The 20,183-nt window shown below is 39.3% G+C and overlaps 1 protein-coding gene across 5 annotated transcripts in view; it reads right to left on the bottom strand.

The window, feature by feature from the left end:
* IQCH (IQ motif containing H) overlaps positions 1–20,076 on the bottom strand; it is a 115,084-nt gene extending 95,008 nt beyond the window's left edge. For 2 of the 5 annotated variants that reach the window (XM_050967538.1, XM_050967540.1), the window contains exons 1-5: positions 19,884–20,075; positions 17,278–17,400; positions 16,809–16,906; positions 16,161–16,278; positions 9,270–9,389 (exon numbers count right to left, since the gene is read on the bottom strand). In XM_050967538.1, coding sequence (XP_050823495.1) covers positions 9,270–9,389; positions 16,161–16,278; positions 16,809–16,906; positions 17,278–17,400; positions 19,884–19,934 — 510 coding nt within the window. In that variant the 5' untranslated portion in view covers positions 19,935–20,075. Of the gene's footprint in view, positions 1–9,269; positions 9,390–10,195; positions 10,255–16,160; positions 16,279–16,808; positions 16,907–17,277; positions 17,401–19,883 lie in introns of those variants that run through there. The other 3 variants (XM_050967543.1, XM_050967539.1, XM_050967541.1) reach the window with 3 other exon arrangements.
* Positions 20,077–20,183: the final 107 nt, after the last annotated feature.

The following is a 20,183-nucleotide window of genomic DNA, read 5'->3' as shown; positions in this document are numbered from 1 at the left end:
ACGTGGCAAGTGTGTTTTAAGGCATTAGTTATTTTCCTTTCACTGACTTTTGGCCTGTTTAAAAAATAAACATACAATTCATTAATAACAAGATAACCCACACTGAAGAAAGTGTCCATGTGCAGTTCACTATTGCTATCATTCATTATTTGTATTATTCAGTGCTGTATGATTTCATGCTTCACACAAGCTTTCAGTGGAGTTTCTCCAGAGTTAAAAAGTGACTGTATTAATTCACTGTGTCATCAAGTTACCCACAATCAGTATTATTTATTATTTGTATGGCAGTAGCATCCAAAATGTGCTAGACGTGCACATAAAAGGAGGCCCCCTAAGAGCTTTGTTTGTTTATTAAACTGGTCTTGGGAAAAGAGGCATTCTATAGAACAATTAGCCCCTCAACATACATAGGATTAATAGAATAAAGAAGGAGCATGTACAGTGACGGTCAGAATTATGCGTTTTAATTACATTTGGAGGTCTAACTAATGTCTCCCATGATGTAGGTGCACAAGAGGGAAAGAAGGCACAGCAACGTCCGGTGCTGGGAAATGCAAATAGAAGATGACTGGCTGATGCTTCTAGAGAGGATATTCCTGGGCAACAGCACCATGTGTCCTGCATACCTCACTGGCTGGACTGGGGGAAGGGAGGTCTGTAAAAGCATTGGTTACACCTGTTCTACAGGTGATTAAGTGACACTCCTTCCCATGCTCCCCCAAGGCCTGTGAAGCGCTTCCAATGGCATAATGTGCCTCCTTCTTCACTACCTTGCACACTGTACAGTTGTAAATGACTACTCAAAGTGTAAAACTCTACCATTCTCATTTGTCCATGTTTTACACCCTGGCTGCACAGGTCTGAATAACCAAGCAGCAAAGAATCAGGCCTAATAATTGCTGGTAGTTCACCTTGTCACACACCTCCTCTGTCCACAACACAACTCAGGCTTAGAAGAGCTATAATTGAGTCATAACGGGTTTAAGAGTTGATTAGAATTTAAGAGATGTTCCTCTATGAGTTAATATCTTCTAGTAAAGCAAGTTACAAACATTATGATTCAGCAAGTATCTTTTTATGGAGTCAGCAGACAGTGTACTTGCTTGTGATGGGTGTTTTAAAGTACAGTTTTCAAAGGCGAGGAGCGAGCATTTCATTTGTCATGCAGGCTAAGATTTGCTCTGTATAACGTGCCTGGAGTGTGTCGCAAAAGTATTTTTTCATCTCAGGCGCTTTTGAGTATAATTAACTGGAAACATGAGAAAAACAATTCTATCAGCCTTTTAAAAGTGTGTTTCTCTTGTGGATACAACTGTCCCACTCTGTATGGTACTTTTTCTTTGCTTCATTTTAAATGGTGTACTTGTTTTAACGTAGCAAGGATTTTTCCCATTAGTTCACTTAGTCCTTTGTTTAAAAAACAGCCGTATTTAGTGAGAATGACCACACACACACACACACACACACACACACACACACGTCTCTGTAGTGACTTGATGGTCAAGGCTGCATGGAAATCTGCACCTGAAGCACACCTAAAATCTGTCTGTTTCACAGTGTAATGATTAGGAGCCAAATTCTCTACTGGTATAAATCTACTGACTTCTACATAACAATTCAAGCAGAGAATTTGGTTGTGAATTTTATCTCCACACTTGACACAATGGGCCTGACTCTCCACTCTGTTGCACCAGATTTACACTAGTCAAATGAAGAATCAGGTCCAGTAATTCTTCAAAGGACAACTTAATTTCCCATGTAATTTTTTTTTGAAGAAAACTTATTAACCCCACCTCATCCTGTAACTTCCTCATTACAAATTAACAGCAATCACTAACACCACAGGTCACCCATTCACACACATTTCCCTGAACATTACAGAAAAATGTACTTTGCAGCCACCATTTGCAATCTGACACAAGATCTCATATACATATGTACACCTATGCTAAGGCATCTATGATGTAATTTATGAAACCATAGAAATCCATATTAATAATCAAAAACACATGAATATACATGGTTGGTGATCAATGGGACCTGCTGGCTGTTCAGGAGGAGGGTGGAGGATACGTGGGCTGGGAATGATGGAATGAAGTTAATTCAAGTTGTGAAAAACTGATGACAGGGTGCTGAGTGACTTAACTACCTATTTCCCCAGGTTGGTTTGTTTTTTTGTTTTTTTTTTATGGTTTGCACTGCTAAGATGTACAGTCTTAATAAGTTAGCCTCTAAGCTGACACACTTTTTCTGTGTGGATATGTATGTGCTAAGCAGTGGAGATAGAGGGGTAGCACTGGAGAATAGAAAGTCGCAGTGAAGCTGCAGTACTCCATCAGCCTCCATGGTTTAAAAAAAAAAAAAAAAAAAAAAAGGCCATTATGATAAACAAGCCAAATAATCTTAATATTTTGAAAATTGTTTTCAAATAACTTCATTCTTCTCCTCTGTTCACCATGAAGTGGAATGTGGAATCCAAACTCATAATGACTTCAGTGGAGCCTCTGTAATGTGATAAGTGCCCAAAAATTATAACAGTCTTTGTAAAAATGTCAGAAATGAATGATTTTTCAAGGGGTTTGTCTGCTGAAATTCTGAGATTTCAGAGTTTGAAAATTCTCTCAAAAATTCAAATTTGCCCTTCTTATTCCAATGTACATACTTTAGTATAGACTGTGGGTGACGATAAACAGGAGCTTTTATGTATACAGGGCAATATAAACTCTGTTTTAAGTGGACAGCCCAACACAACCTTAAATATGGAACTGCTTAGGGCTTCTTCATAATAACACAGCAGATCTATTCTGAATTTCCTTTGGGTCCTCTAAAGAGATAGCACTAAATTCCCTTTACCTGAAAAATCAGCCCCGTTCCTTTAAACTATTATCAAAGAAATGATAGCTGATGACTTACTGCTAGCTTTCCCAAAATCTACCTCTGTCAAAACTCTGCCATAGCAGGTGTGAAAGAGAATAGATGCAGAACTTCAGTGAATACCACATCTGTTTTTTGAAAAAGAGAACAGAAGCAGCACAGAAGGAAGTAAGAGAGATAATTGCTGGCGTGAACTACAATACATTTTACTTGTGGGCAAAGGGCCAGCTTACACCAAGCAGAATATGCAGGCCCATCTTATTGGAATTCAGGGGTGGGCCTCCATTCTTGTCCGGAGACAGCTGTAAACCAGCAGCCCATAGCATCGCAATCAGGCACTGAGTTTTCTCAAGGAATGCTGATATGTACAGAAGCAGCTTTGGTGGCTCCGACTGCACCCTGCCTAGCAAAATGACAGACAATCTCTGAATCCAGATGACAAGAACTGGATAAAAACTTAAAACAAATGGTGACCTTTCAAAAGATTAATTTGTTTACCAACAAAATGTTCTCTGTTTGTCATCTGAGATGGGGGTGACCTTCACATTCCCATTTCTAGGTTGAAAGGATGCTGACTGTAGTCATCTGTTAAGTTAACTCCATCTCACCAATTATTCCTTTTTTATTCTTAGTGGCAACAATTCATGTGCTTCTTAGTACAGTTTACAAATACAACAAGCTCATTTGGAATTACTGTCATGTAAAATCAATTTGTTTAAATCTAATTCTGCTACCGATGCCAAATTATGTTTTGACTGTAATTGTTGTCATATGCATGGGCTTAAAATACAAGTGGGTTTTGAGGTCTTTTGCTCCTTTCTTTCTTCTGCTCATCCTTCTAATCATTTGAAATTAACAGAACTGCCACACTAAGCATTGCTTTATAATTATGGAAATATATATGCTTTCAGTGAGAGAGTATAAGATTAGCATCAACATACACACAGGGAAAAGAATGAACAATGAAATAGTGATAGATACCGCTGTAACTGAAGTAAGTTAGTGAAAAACAATGAATATGATGCGACTTATAAAAACGAAAAATCAGAGTATTAAATTATACCTCATGAATAAATTAAAAGGTTCTAAGTTTACATTACGTTATATATTTATTTAGATGGAAACTGGGACCAAAGTGCCAGTATAATTCTATAGCAGCACAGCGATCCTAGGAAAACCTTAAGTGCAGTTGTGAATCTCTTTTAGGACACAGCAGTTAGTCAGAGTTATTTTTGTGGCAATTCAGATCAGCATTTTGTTTTGCTTAGATGCTCCATGGGAAGTGTCTATTTTTAATGGGTATCACCTCATCATTTGTTGCCCAGAATGTACTTGGCAAATAATGTGATACCCAAAATACCTTTGTTGTTTAAAATGGGACTATATTCTTTACTTAGTTTTAGCTATGTATGGAATGTTACAATAGAGGAAAAGTGCTAATGTTGATCAGACAAATAGGAGTTGAGGCAACATAATGACAAAAATATGGCGCGGCAGTAGTTGCTCCACAGTTAAAGCCTGCACTCTGCTTTCATCATAAAAATCTAATATCAGCTACTGACTTGGAAAGTTGCCACATTCACTCTTCTTTCAAAGAACAATGTTTCCACAGTTTGAAGAATATCTGTCAAACTGTTTTTAAGTTACAGGTCACTACAAACAATTATATTCTGATTTGAAATTGATTTGTCTAATATCTTTTGTCTCCTTTTACCTCAAAACCAGTTTGTTAATAGCCCTATATGTGTACAGGCATGTTGCCCTCTATTGACTGGTTACATCTTAGAGAGAATAAGGGTTTTTCTAATCAAGGTCTTTTTGTAGCTAAAGTAGTAGAGAGATCTTTATTTTTAAAACTAGAGGATCATGGCTTCAGTCCCAGCTCCACAATTATGTATCTTAATTTAATTATGGAGCAGCAATTGTAGCTTGTTTTGTTATAGTTGACACTTATGGATATCATTGCAACCACAATCCCACTCTAGGGGTACAGCTATACTGTGATAAGAAATCCATGGCACAGAATCTCAGAGTTTAGGTCAGCTGACTTGGGCTCGCAGGGTTTGAATCAGCCCAAGCCAAAACACCTGCGCTGCAATGTTACAGCCTTGCATACCCAAGTCAGCTGAACCCGGGCCAGCCATGGCCATGCCACAAGTCTTTTATTGCAGTACAGACAAATACCCTCTGAGGCCTATTTTGAAAAAAAATCCAGGAAAATCCTCATGCTTTCAAATTGCTGGCATTAGGTTTCAATAGCAACTGAAACATCTCCTAAAAAATGTATAAAACAATGTACTTCCTGAGATTAAAAAAAAAGAAAGAAAGAAAGAAAAAAAAACCAACCTTTTAAAAGGCTACTGGCTAAGTAGTGCTATTGAAGAATTATAGAAGTTGAAGATGGAAAATACCTGTTTGGTTATTCCACCTCTCTGCCATATTTTTATATATAAAACCATATGCTATATACAGTTTCTTAGCAATTGTTAGTATGTATCAAATAGCTTCCCTAATTTATATTAACATTTGTAATTTAAGTCAACATTAAAAGTTTTCACTGATCAGTACATGTTTCAGTGAGAGTGGTAAAACACATGACTCTCTACAGCAGAATAATATTCCTCTGTTTTAAAGTGGTTTTAAAATGCCATTAGCCATGTTTTTTTCTAATTAACTCTTGTCATAAATGGATAGTTAAGAGTTAATAGAACAGGAGTACTTCATATCTCTTTTGCCTGTAAAGGGTTAACAAGTTCAGTGAGCCTGGCTGTCACCTGAGCAGAGGACCAATCAGGGACAGGATACTTTCAAATCTTGAGGGAGGGAAGTTTTTGTGTGTGCTGTTAGTTTTGGTTGTTGTTCTCTCTGGGTTCTGAGTGACCAGACGTGCAACCAGGTTTCTCTCCAATCTCTTTGATACAGTCTCTTGTAAGTTCAGAATAGTGAGTACTAGGTAGATAAGGCGAGTTAGGCTTATGTTTGTTTTCTTTATTTGCAAATGTGTATTTGGCTGGAAGGAGTTCAAATTTCTATTTTGCTGAAAGGATTTTAATTTGTACTTGTATACTTAGGCTGGGAGGGTGTTCCCAGTGTCTATAGCTGAAAGACCCTGTACATATTCCATCTTAAATTTACAAAGATAATTTTTACTTTTTTTTCCTTTCTTTAATTAAAAGCTTTTCTTGTTTAAGAACCTGATTGTTTTTTTATTCTGGTGAGACCCCAGGGGATGGGGTCTGGATTCACCAGGGAATTGGTGGGGAGAAAGGAGGGAAGGGGGAGAGAGAGGCTAATTTCTCTCTATGTTAGGATTACTTTCTCTCTCAGGGAGAGTCTGGGAGGGGGAGAAAGAAGGAGGGGGGAAGGTGGATTTTCCTCTGTTTTAAGATTCAAGGAGTTTGAATCACAGCGATCTTCCAGGGTAACCCACAGAGGGGAAGCCTGGGAGAGGCAACGGTGAGGGAAAGGGTTTACTTTCCTTGTGGTAAGATCCAGAGGGTCTGGGTCTTGGGGGTCCCCGGGCAAGGTTTTGGGGGGACCAGAGTGTACCAGGCACTGGAATTCCTGGTTGGTGGCAGCGCTACAAGTACTGAGCTGGTGATTGAGCTTAGAGGAATTCATGCTGGTACCCCATCTTTTGGATGCTAAGGTTCAGAGTGGGGCTTTATACCATGACAACTCTATATCACAGGGTTAGACAAATCACCTCTTAGTCTGGGCAACGGCGTTCAAAAATCATTTTTTATAAGTGTCAGCCCACAACTGTGCCATTCACAGATGCTGTTTATATTGTTTAAAACCAAACACCCTAGAATGCTGTGTATGGCACAGGGCTTGCTGCATAATACTTCTATTACATAAATTAAATTGTAAAATAGTGTTTTCGATTAGATTATTTGGCATGTGCTTCCCTGTGGTCCACACTGCTGAATCGAAATTATGAGAGTAATTGATCTTTGGAATAAGTCTGTGCATATTAAATATAAAAGCAACATTGGTGGTGAATACCATGTTAATGCTTATTCATATATTTAAAAAGGACAATGGTGGAGTTGCAGAAATCTGAGAATCAAATTTTAGTCTCATACAGTTGTGCCCCTTTTTTTCAAACTGTCCATTTTCATCCAATAAGAGGGCAGGTTTAAGTGTGGCAGATGCCTTAGATAAGTAGCGACGTGCTTGCACCCAGCTGGTCAAAGTGGTTTTACTTTATTTATTTTTCTTCCTGTCTCTAGAGTCTTCAGGTCTGACACAATTTGCACTGAAGAATCTTTCCATTCTCCTCAAGAGGAGCTGAATCAAGCCTATTGAAAATGAAATCTCAGAGCCTTTGCAAATCAGCATCCACAGAACGATCTTGGATAAACGGAACACTTCAAAAACTGAAAGAATGATTTTGATAACTTGTGTTGCTCGAGTTACACAAATTAGATGGGAGGAATTAGTTACTTTGAAACCATGCTCTGAGAAAACAAAAGCCTAGATAGTCATCTTGAGCCCTGTTTAACAGAGCTCAAAGTCTAATGTTGATTCTGTGTATAGTCAATACATCTGTTTTCACAAGCCTCTCTTCCTCAACAGAGGCAACGACATGGCAGCTGATGATATATTGGGGAAGAGAGAAAAAGAGAAAAGCTATGTTTCCCCTGAAGAAAGAACCTTGTCAAATATAGCCCAACTGAGCATGGAATAGAGAATGTTGTTCTAGAACGTTTTGTATTTGGTGTCCAAACATAATGGAACAGTATGTAGAGGAGCTGAAAGATTATTTAGAATAGTGGCCATATTAGAAAACCTCAGTCTCACATAAGGAGAGGTAGACAATATTGAAGAGAATTCTAGTCTGCCAAAATATTCCAAAGACTCTGTTTTAAATATTTCAAAAAGACACTACCATTATAGTATCGAGGTACTGTCATTTATATAACTAAGTGTATCTGAGGTGGCATTTTGCACTCCACAGGTAATGTACTCTTGCCAACAGAAGTCTCATATATGAAGTGTGATCTTGCTATCTTTTTTCTTGCTCGGTAACGAAGTTGTGAAATACAGTAGGCATTTGATTTGTTGATGTTTGAAAGGTCATCAGCAGAACTATAATTTTACAGCTCTGAATTATAACTACAGTAGAACCTCAGCGTTATGAACACCAGATTTACGAACTGACCAGTCAACCACAAACCTCATTTGGAATTGGAAGTATACAATCAGGCAGCAGCAGGGACCAAAACAAACAAACAAACAAAATTACTATCAAATCCCCCCACCCCCTTATGTGAAGAGAACTATAATATTACTCTAAAGCAGTGTTTCCCAAACTTGGGATGCCGCTTGTGTAGGGAAAGCCCCGGCGGGCTGCCCCAGTTTGTTTACCAGCCACGTCCGCAGGTCTGGCCAATTGCAGCTCCCACTGGCCGCGGTTTGCTGCTCCAGGCCAATGGGAGCTGCTTGAAGTGGCGTGGGCCGGGTGACCTACTGGCCGCTGCTTCAAGCGGCTCCCATTGGCCTGGACCGGCGAACCGTGGCCAGTGGCAGCTGCGATTGGCCGGACCAGCGGATGTGGCAGGTAAACAAACCGGTCCAGCCCGCCAGGGGCTTTCCCTACACAAGCGGCATCCCAAGTTTGTGAAACAGTGTTCTAAAGCATTTTTCTAAAACATATAAGTCTATATGATCAGTTCATTGTATTTCTGGGTTTCGCTCTTTATTGCAAACTTTAGACTTCATCAAGATATGGATGTTTAAGATTCTCTGATTCCCTAGTTCAAGTAAGGGAGCCTCTTTTTATTAGTTCACTGACACTTACCTCTGGAATGAGAGTATTTTATTGTTAGGGTTACTTCTGAAAAAATGTCAATGAAGGATATAACAACAAATGTTAAGGGCTGTATGTGTATTTTTCATCATTTTTTTAAACTCTTTGTTTATATTATGCTCTCAGAATCTTGAAAACGGAGTTTATTCCTTCACAGTTCCTTAACAACAAAGGAACTAATCCAAAGTTTATTAAAACCAGTCTTTCCATTTCCTTCAGTGCAATTTAGAGCAGGCCCAAAATCCCATCGGCCCCAAACTTGCAAAGGATTGTGTGCATGTTTAACTGTACTCACAGACTGTACTCACAGACTTTAATTGGACTACTCACAGTGTGTAAAGATAAGCACATGCTTAAGTCTTTGCAGTATCAAGGCCTTGTTACTTTAAACACAGTGCTACTGTACCACTGTATCTGACAGCATTGTTGCTCTGTTAAAATGATCTTAGTAATACTTACGAAATTTAAAAAAGAAAAGAAAAGAGAAGGGTAAGTTATACTTATGCAAAATATTACATTATGAAAGCCTAAACTAAAAATAAGGTCAATATTGATAAAAACAAACAAACAAATTACTTACAGGAGCTGATTTTCTCTTATTAATTAGCGGCAAACTGATTCCATAGTTCTGTTTTAAAAGAACTCTATTACTGGTGTCCCCTGGATTATACATGATTTTCACATTCATTGCAAGCTTGTGCTGAAACAAAGACATAAAAGAATACTATACATAATCTCAAAATGTATTTACTACATAAACTAAAATGTTTAATAACAAAAGTGACTGAATAATGAAAAAAATTGCTGATGAATTTATTCATCAATAAATGGGGAGAAGATTTCAAATAATTTGATTAATGTTATTCAACAATCCACTGAACAAATAATGAAAAAATGTATTTGTGATTAGATTATTTGACAATATCACAAATATCATTCCACCAAACTCAGTTGGATCTACTTATTTAACATGTTCTGAAAATTCTAGAGCTACACATCATATATTAGTTAAATTTCAGGAGTGAAGGAAAACGATACATTAGATTTGACCCATTTGAGTGATGTAGGTTGCATGTAGTTTCTATCATTGAATCTGCAAATGGACATCTACTCTATTTCACCAAAAGAAAACATTCCTAATTTTAAAAAATTAAAAATTCCAGTGAGGATGATGGGACTAAAAATTCAGCCTGGGATTTACTTGTCACCATCTAAGTGAAAGATGTAGCCAATGAACTCTGTATGTACTATGGCTAAACAGGCAAAGTATGCTCTTACTCTGTTAAATTAGACACTTTTCTCTCCGGGTCACCAAAGGTAAACTCCAAACTAGGTTTGCAAGCACCATAAGGGATTCTAGCTACATCTCTACACTACAAATCTATACTCGGAATTAGTAAAAGGTATGCAAGAGACACAGCAAACATCTAATACTAAGATCAGTTACAGGCATAAGCAACACTTGAAATTCTGTAGCTGAACAGAAAATATACTGAAATAAATTACCATATAGAAAGCAAAGAGGCAAGGGTTAAAATACAGCTTGAAACTCAAAATTGGTCCAATTCTCCCCACTCTCTTCTCCCTCGCTAGGAGTCTTCCTATTAATTTCAGTGGGTGCAGGATCATTCCTGAATGAATAGGTACTTGAGAGTAAGCAAATAAATTCAGTTCAGGACAGAAAGCAAGCCAGGATTTCTGGCCATAAGGATCTATTTTCTCCTTGATGGGTGTGCTTATTCTCTCCTGAAGCACTTTGCTGAATCAGACTCCTATTAACTGGATGTGGCAAATACAAGCTCTGATTATGGGAGAGGGTTAAATGTGCATTGTTGATATACTTTACAGTAATAGTTTCATCCATCATGGACAAGCTTGCCAGAGATTTTTAAATTCAGAGATCATTGATCTTATGGATCAGAATAGCTTCCACGGATCAGCTACGGCCTATTGGGTCAATGCAGGTAGAGCAGTTATTTAGTAAGTCAAATGAGAAAATAATCATTATAGTACCAAGAATTAAAATACAGAGTTTTTTTAATGTCCTGTTTCATTTGTGTGGAATGGATCCAGCTGTTTTGCTCATAAAAATTCGTGTGGAAGACAATCCTAAAGGACAGAAAACATGTAAAGACAGTTTCTTAATCATTTCATTTTAAAATTAATATAATGCACACAATTTCTGTAAAAAATAGAAGCAGCACTGCACAGAATAAAATTATCACTGTGAAAACATTTGCCTTTACCACAGTGCATGTGTTTTAATTGCATTGAAAGTCAGAACAAAACATCTGGATCTGCATCAAGAGAAGTAATATCTCCCAATAGTTCCACTGAAGTAACACTGCTCAACTGCCTTACACAGATATGGGTTTATTCACCAACTGATGAATGGGAAACATTCTGAGCTGGCCTAAACTGAGATATCACCAATGAAGTCAATAGAGATACATGGATTTACATCAGCTCTCTGTGGTCATAACTCCCATTATCTAAATATAGGAATGGAAAAGTACACCCTCAATATATCTAGCTAAATATATAATGTAGTTATAGTCAGGAAATTATCACTGATATTTCTATCAAGTTTTTAAAAAGGTGTTTAAGGGGATGTCAATTTTTGAAAAACAAAATTAATTTGTATATGTTTTACAATACCTTCAAAATGACCTTGGAAACTATTAATAAGATTGCAATTTGTTTTCTTTATTGAAGAACTAAACGTGTTTGAATTTATCTGACCTTTATATCCTCTTCTTTTGAAAGTAATTACAAACAAACATATCAAATAGAGAATAAGACTGAGAATATAATATTGCCCTTATATAAATCCATGGTATGCCCACATCTTGAATACTGTGTACAGATGTGGTCTCCTCACCTTAAAAAAGATAATCTAGCACTAGAAAAGGTTCAGAAAAGGGCAACTAAAATGATTAGCGGTTTGGAGAGGGTCCCATATGAGGAAAGATTAAAGAGGCTAGGCCTCTTCAGCTTGGAAAAGAGGAGACTAAGAGGGGATATGATAGAGGTATATAAAATCATGAGTGATGTGGAGAAAGTGGATAAGGAAAAGTTATTTACTTATTCCCATAATACAAGAACTAGGGGTCACCAAATGAAATTAATAGGCAGCAGGTTTAAAACAAATAAAAGGAAGTTCTTCACACAGCGCACAGTCAACTTGTGGAACTCCTTACCTGAGGAGGTTGTGAAGGCTGGGACTATAACAATGTTTAAAAGGGAACTGGATAAATTCATGGTGGCTAAGTCCATAAATGGCTATTAGCCAGGAAGGGTAAAGAATGGTGTCCCTAGCCTCTGTTCATCAGAGGATGGAGATGGATGGCAGGAGAGAGATCACTTGATCATTGTCTGTCAGCTTCACTCCCTCTGGGGCACCTGGCATTGGCCACTGTCAGTAGACAGATACTGGGCTAGAGGGACCTTTGGTCTGACCCGGTACGGCCGTTCTTATGTTCTTATACTGTCAAACTTTGGTTTACAAAAATAAAAAGTTATTATCCACACCAATTACTCTTTTACCTAGATGGTTGCACAGAGGCAGAAAGTTCATTTTTCGCCTCAACAATGATTCTGTGGTACAGTATTTATTTTATTACCACACCACATCACTATACAAAATGCAAACTGCTTGTGCTATTAAACAAGGGTTGGAAAGAAAGATGCAATGGTTCTTTCTGAAGATCTTCTCAATTAAAAACAAGAGACAACTCACAATGTAAACTCCCCAGTCACATGCTGACAGTAAAATGATAAATCTCCCAGAGCCAAATTCCACTCAGGATAATGAGAAATGAAATGCTTAAGAAAGAAAGAAAGCTGACAAAAGCTACTTTCTAAATGTAAATGTACTGTAGGGAACAATCTTTGCAGGGAGATAGACTGGATGATCTAATAGGTCTATTTCTCTGTAACTTCTATCATCTATATCTCCAGCTTCTGTTATCACAGTGCACAAGAAGGGGATGTGATGGACAGGGCAACTGGCATGTTACACACATACAACAAGCAAATAATCTAGTGGTGAGTCCTGCAAACATACTGTACAGGACTTATTCCAGTTTTAGTAAGAAAAATCATGAGTGATGTGTGCCATAGTCACTTTTAAACTGCCCCGAAAAATGGAATATGCTCAAAGAGAGCCTCTACGGTAACTGGGACTCAACAGGAGCCAAGGGAAGGAGCCAAGAGGGAAAAGACAGGGCATCCCACCTGGTGTCACTGACTCTGGTCAGGACAACTGAGAAGTACCATACAGGCCCCACTACTAATAGACAAATGGAAAGGGACAACCCAGAGCAGTGTAGATGCGTCTACCACGTTATCAAGCGGTGGATCAGCTGCTAAAGGACTTCATATTACTGGAGGTTCTGTGTATTTCTCCCTTCTACACACTGGTTCACTATCCACAGAATGGTACAGTTTGTATGTTACAATCAAGTCTCATTCTACTTCAGTACAAGTGTGACTTCATATTGGGTGAAATTCAGCCCATATAGAAGGCCAACAAATCCTGTCCACCACATATTTTTGAGGACTTGAGAGGTACATGGCCCACTGTCCAGAGGTGAACACCACCTTGTAAACTGACTATATCATATTAGTCTTTTAAACAAAAAAGTATATTCGTCTACTTTCAACCAATTCTCATCCCTAACAATTGACAGCACTATAGAGTCTATTTTCTTCTTTTACCTTTGTAACTCCCATTGATACTAATGAGAGAACAGGGAACCCACATTATGTCTTTAGGGCGCCACAAGTAAAACAGTTTTTGAAAAGAAAAATGAACGGATCAGTTCAGGTATTATGAACCCAGCAGATTCTCTAAATAAGTTTGAACTGAATCACCCAGCTACAGACACACTAAGGTCTTCACTACCATTGCTGTGCAGGGGCTTTAAGAGACATCCCCAATTAATCCTAGTGGGAGATGTGTGTGCAAGTCTCTCAGGCTTCCCTGGAAGAACAAACCCAATTACAACAAGCAAGAATTACAGTGCATCCTGATTTTCCATATATCTGGGCTAGCACAATCTCATCCTGCTGTTGCTATGATTCAGAAATACTGTACCTGTGTGTAAATAATAATTTCAAGAGTATACTAGCACATCTGTGGCCAGATTATTCGGCATATGGCAAGAATTCTAACAATCTGTATGTGAAAATATAGTCTGTGTTAATTTGATTGTAATCTTGTTTTCTGCTAACTATTGCAAGCACAATTTATGCTCCATATCTACCATGATGCAGTCTGCTACTGACCACAAACCACAGAGATAATGCTATATGAACTATTTTTTTCTTTCAGACTCTACAATATATGTTTTAAACTTGATTCCTCTAACCAACAGGTTAAATAAACTAAGCCTGTAGATGCTTAAGTACCCTTAACAACTGATAACTGTTCACCTTACATTGTTTTTGATGTGGAAAAACAGTTTATAGTTGCAACTGGGGATTACCTAGATTAAAAGACAGAAAGTGGGGAATTATAGGTGGTAATTTCCCAGCTGGATTTCACAACTATTTAATAATAAAAGCTTTAATGTTAGCATGCCATGCACGTAGAACAGCTGGCAAAACAGCACTGTTTGTCATTTACTTCATAATGGGAAATTAGGGCTATCCTGTGTGTCCGTGGATATGCATTTTTAAGCAGATGTCACAGATATCAGAAATGAAAGGACAATGGGGCTCCAACCCCCCCAAGGGAAAGTCAGGATAGGACGTGGTGTGTGTCCTGCTCTAAATTAAGTTCACCTGTGCATGTAACAGTTGAAAAAACATGGATTATACTTCGATTATACACTAGTTGGCCTTTGATAATTTTTCATGACACAAGCGTCTTTACACAGCAGAGTGCTGGAACATTTTCTAGGAAAGTGTATTTTGTTTCCAAAACATTCTAAAAACCATTTTCTGCATCAGCACTTTTTTCCATTTCATATTGCATGGTCTTGTGCGTGTTCTATTCAACAGAACCCCAGAGAAGTGTAAAGTTTACATTCCTTTTTAAAGTGTAAATGATGGGATTTTAGTGCACAGAGACATATTAAAAGTAATGCTAAGGTTGCACCTCAAAACAGAAAGAAACTAGGAGAACTAAAGTGCAGTTGTAATCTGCATAATCCCTCTTCAAACAGGGGGTCACAGAGTTCCACATTCCTTGTTCCTTTAAGACTTCTAGATCAAATTTCCTCAATTTACAGTGACTAGGAAAATTTTAGTCTTAATTTAAAAATTGATTTTCTGCAGAGGGATCCAGCAGTATGAAATCTGGGCTGCTGATCCTTGGTTCATTCCTGCAAGTAGTCGTGTTCCCTACCTTGTTGTTAGGGTTCTGGCATCCAACAGAGCTCCTCCTACCAACAGCCTGCTCTCAGCCCATTTGATGTCTCTCTAATTTAAAAAACTAATTCAAAATAGTCTGAGAACTGTGGATTATACCAGATAACTAGGGGTTAGCCCAAAGGATACTATTCAGCCAGTGGTCCCAATGCTGACTAGGGTGTATCAAAAAACTTTTTTTAAATTTGTGAAAATTTCAGAGATAAAATTTCTATCAGAATGAAGTATTTTTCAAATTTGTTAGTGAATTTTTAAAAAAATTTTTCAGAATAACCTTTTAAAATTACCACTATGTGACTAAACAGACCAATCAAAATTGATAACACAAAATAAAACAAAAATTCTGATCAAAATTTTTCAAACCATAAATTTTGGGGGTGAAAAAAAAATCAAAAATTTCTGCTTGCAAAAAACCCCCAGGCAAATGTCAGATTTCCAATGGGAGAGCTGACATTTCTCCAGTGGTAATCACCATGTATATGCATAGAAGACTTCCGTTCCCCAGGGCTTGTGACATCTCTTAAGTAAAAAGGGCACCATTTTAGGCCCCGACCCTCCAAACACTTACGCATACGCTTAACATTAGTGCTACTGATGTCAAAGGGACTACTCACAGTAGTAAAGTTAAGCACATGCTTATAGGATTGAAGCCTTAAAGCAGAACAAGCAGCTAACTTGTTCCAGGATTCCCTAACAATCTCTTTGATGTCACTGTGAAAAGGAAAAAGGCAGTAGGCTTTTTCTTGGCCTTGAACAGCCTCTTTTTAAAGGCTTCCCTGAGGGTTTTGAAGTCCTCTATGGCCAAGATCTTACCTTGCTCTGAAGACAGAAAAAGGACCTCCCATCTCTGAGGAGTGCTCATTCTTCTGAGAATTTTCTAAAACCCTGAGCCACCAAATGGCCATGCTGGCCTAAAGTGACTCTGTGGAGTTTGGAACAGGAGGGCTAAAAGAATGTAAATTACAGGAGTATTTGCTAAGTAATTTCATATATTTCAGTGACTCAGACCCAAGGCATTCTTGGTAAGCTTTTTGACCTTAGACCCAAAGTAAATGTTGTAGACTATTTGTTAAAGTAGCAATCAGTTATTTCAGACCTGCAAACCTGGAGAAATACGTGGTGCTGATCTGCCGCACAGCTGGGTAGTCAGAGGCTTAACAGGCACCCGTGGAAAAATAAACTGCTTCTGAGCAGCACCAATAGGAAGCTTCCTACTTTAGAAAGAAACAGAAATAATAAAAGTTACAAGACTTACTTTTGTTTTACCTATAAATCTTGTACTGCCTCCATCTGGTTGGCTACTGTAGTTTTACTAAAATTCATGTAAACAGAAAAAATAGTAGTTACACGAGTTAGCAGAAAAGCTTGATATACCTATGTGGAACTGTATTTTGTTTTTATATTCTTTTTCAACATTTTATGTAATACAGAAGAGCAATCCGTGAATCAATACAATTTTAACAATGCAAGATATTTCTCCAGACATGTGATTCTGGAATTAGGAGAGAGCACTTATCTATTAACCTCATCCAGGTTAAGTGTTTCAGTTGATGGCTTACATACTCAGCTGCTTCCATTCCCTTTAGAGGAGTCTGACATTAAAAAGTTTTTTTCCTGTCTCCTTCCATTGGTAGGAATATATAAATTCCACTCTTTGGGTGCCCCATCTGAATGTGAAAGTTAACTTTTTACAGTATTTAAATGCATTAGTTTCCACAACAAAACCATTTCCATTTTTACTTACCATTTGGGGGGCTGTTCTAAATATACTTCTTTTTCATCAGTATAGGGAATAGTCAACACACTTCTATTTATGGTATTTAAATAATTCTCAGCATGTTTCTGTTAGAGAAAAAAAATTAAGTTTAGATTATTACAGTGGAGTTAGGGACACTCAGCGTGTACACTTGGATCAATTAACTTAACAGTCTGGTTCTTGTAATTACTTGAAAAGGAATGACATGTCGGACATTTATGGGTAATCATAGCACATCTTGGATAACTTCATAAGCCACAAGGCTCGTTGACTTTGACCATCCAAAAAGTGCAATCATGGCTTTGAAATACAATGCTTGGTGCATTTTGTTGCTTTCTATTCAGAAATAGAATACAGACAGAGGCAACTATTTAGAATGAATTTACAATGAATTACTGACAAATACTTCACTGTTGGCAAGTTCTTCCTGTTCTGTTTGAACTGTGGATCAACTTACTCTCAGCCCAATTTCAGTTCTTTCAATGGCTGTTTCAAGAACATGAACATCCACACCCTCTCCATGTTGTTCAAGGTTGATGCTTGTCAGTTTGTCCTTAAGGCGGTGAAGGTCTTCTTGAACCTACAAAATTATGTTGTTATACAAATAATGCGCATGCACTACCAAAACATGTGGTGTCCTTCATGTTTCAATTCAAAGCAAAAACATGTCCTGAACAGATGATACAAATACCCTTGTAAGCCCCTGCAGTCCTGCAATTTTATAGTAGACACAGAGAAATCTTGCCATGGACTTCTGAAGCTGACAGCTAGTGCAAAAACCTGGACAACATCTTACAATGCCATCTGAGAGAGAGAGATTCAGCAGTGAGGACCTCCTACCAAGTGAGGCCCTGACCCCATTCCATTCAAGTATCACTGTTGGCACAGTTTTGGAGGCATGCAGGTGCTGCAAAAGGTCTGAAAGGCAGAGGCAGTCATTGAAGTAGCTTACATCAAGATCACATAGGTCTTTGTCACTGATTATGATTATGCGTACTGTGGTAACACTAAATGATTCCAACTAGAGTCAAGGTCCCATTATGCTAAGAAGTTTCCTAACATTTAGGAAGAGCCAGTCTTTGCCTGAACTTATAAATTTAAATAGACAAGACAAACAATTACACAGATAAGATAAAAGCAAAATGTCAATGATACATACATTGTTATTCATACACATGATTTATATATATTCCTACACATTATAACATGCATTTATATAACTAAGTTTCCCCAGACCATCCACATTCCCTCCTGTGTGTGCAAATACCCCAGCCAACTTGCTGTGACATTCATGACTTAAGGTGCAGTCCTTTCGCCCTGCCTACCTCACAGAAATAGAATCTTAATCTTGAAGGAGAAAAAGAAAAAATATCCTCTTATATTTTACGTGTCTGAAGGACAACAATTTTCCTCATTCTCCACAGGGCCATAGACCCCCATCATTCCATCCCATTATTCATAGCAGGGCCCACATCCCCTCCTCTGAAACCTGGTTAACCAGTCCCTTGAATTTCACCTAGCAGCCGAATGCTAGCTAGTGCAGCCACCACAGATACGTGCATTTTATTTTCTATCCTTATAATATACATTATTATAAGCACCACAAAGAGAAAAATAACTCTTGAGGAATTGTACTGGATCAAAGTACTCAGAAATGGAAAAGACCTATGAAATCAACTCATTTCCTCTACATGGGCAGGGTACCATCCCCCTACTGATTTAGGTCTTCGAATTCTAAGTCGGCGCCAGATCAGATAATGTTCCTAAACCTGAGGCCACGGGCAACCCCATCCCATCAGAGACCATTTGAAATTTTAGGTTATATTTTTTACCCATATTCCTGTGCCACAGAGTTTAGAGTATAAGTGGCTGTGTGAAGTAATTACAATTTGAATTCCCTGGGGTACCAGAATCCCTCCCTTGACTCCTTTGTCCAGACTGGTTTCTTAACACATGTCCTTACCGCCAGTTTACCAGCAAATCATCATCCACTGTGCCAGTATTTCTTTTCATAAACACATCATCTGTGAATACATTCCCTGCTGTCTCCCCTTCCCATGCCTGGCCATTACAGGAGATCAGCTTGGGGAAGATGACATGGATAAGATTGTAAACTACCTCTTGTACCTTTCAGTCCAGAGTCCAATCAAAGAGTCTTGCAGTGGGGCCAAGGTTTGACTGAATATGCCTCACCAACAACATTCTCAATGCTACCATCAACTCAGTGGGTAGCTGGGGTGATCCCTTTAACGATTTCCTTTCACCCATCTGCATAGTCTACCTCCACTGCAATGAGTGGAAGTTTTCAAATGACTTCAATTTGAACAGATCATATCCTCAGTCTGTAAAGTCTTTGAGATCCCTTAAGGATATGCGTTAAACTATATTACAACCTAAATTATAGAGCAACTGTGTTGCCACTTACAGCTTGTATAAAGTTTTGTTTATTATGACCGATTTCTTTCCATTAGAAACAACAGCTTGCTACTTGCTAATTTATGCTTACTTTGAGGGCTTCAGCCCCGGGTGGCAGGGCTCAGGTCACAGGCCCCCCAGTCCCCAGGACAGCAGGTCTTGGCAGGCTCAGGCTTCAGTCCCCAGTCCCCCCCGCCCCCCCCCCCGGGGGTGTGTAGTAATTTTTGTTATCAGAATGGGGTCACGGTGCGATGAAGTTTGAGAACCACTGCCCTCCCCTCACCATCCGCCTGCCGTTTGGGGAAGCCATCAGCGGGGGCTCGCATTTCCTCACGCTGTGGTGCCCACCCACGCAGCTCCCGAGCTCAGGCTCGGCACCATCCGTAGCTCCTCACCCGGGGTACCCACTGCCTGCCCCAGCGTCACCCGCCCTCCCCTTTAGCGCTGCGGACCAACCACAGAGCCTGGGCTGCCCGCAGCTATGACCCATCTGGCCCCCCAGGCACCGGGGGGAGGGGACTGGCCGGACACTCGGAGGCTCACGGGAGTTTGGCCAGGGGCAAAGGCACAAAGGCTCATGGGAAGGGGGCAGCTGAGCCCCCCGAGACCTCTGGGAGGGGGAGGGGGGAATCGGTCAGTTGTACCTACCTGGACCAAAATGGCTCCTACTTCCTCTCCCGTCCCGACTACACCGGCCATGGCAGCTTCCGATTAATCGGCGCCCGCGGCCACCGCTCCCGCCTACCGCTCCGGGGGCATGAGGGTGCACGTGACCGTGTCCTAGCAACGGGACGCGCTGGCCGGACTGTACCACCCGCTGCCGGGGGAGGAACATTTCATGTCGCAGGCGCGGGCGGGAACTCCTGGGCACCCCCCCTCCCCGCGATACCCCGCCCCTCCGACCTAGGCCACCCCCGCTGGATGCCAATAGGACGGAGAGGGTCATTC

The sequence above is a fragment of the Gopherus flavomarginatus genome, chromosome 9 (assembly GCF_025201925.1).
Source record: "Gopherus flavomarginatus isolate rGopFla2 chromosome 9, rGopFla2.mat.asm, whole genome shotgun sequence".
NCBI lineage: Eukaryota > Metazoa > Chordata > Testudines > Testudinidae > Gopherus > Gopherus flavomarginatus.
This window is presented reverse-complemented; position numbering and strand designations above follow the sequence as displayed.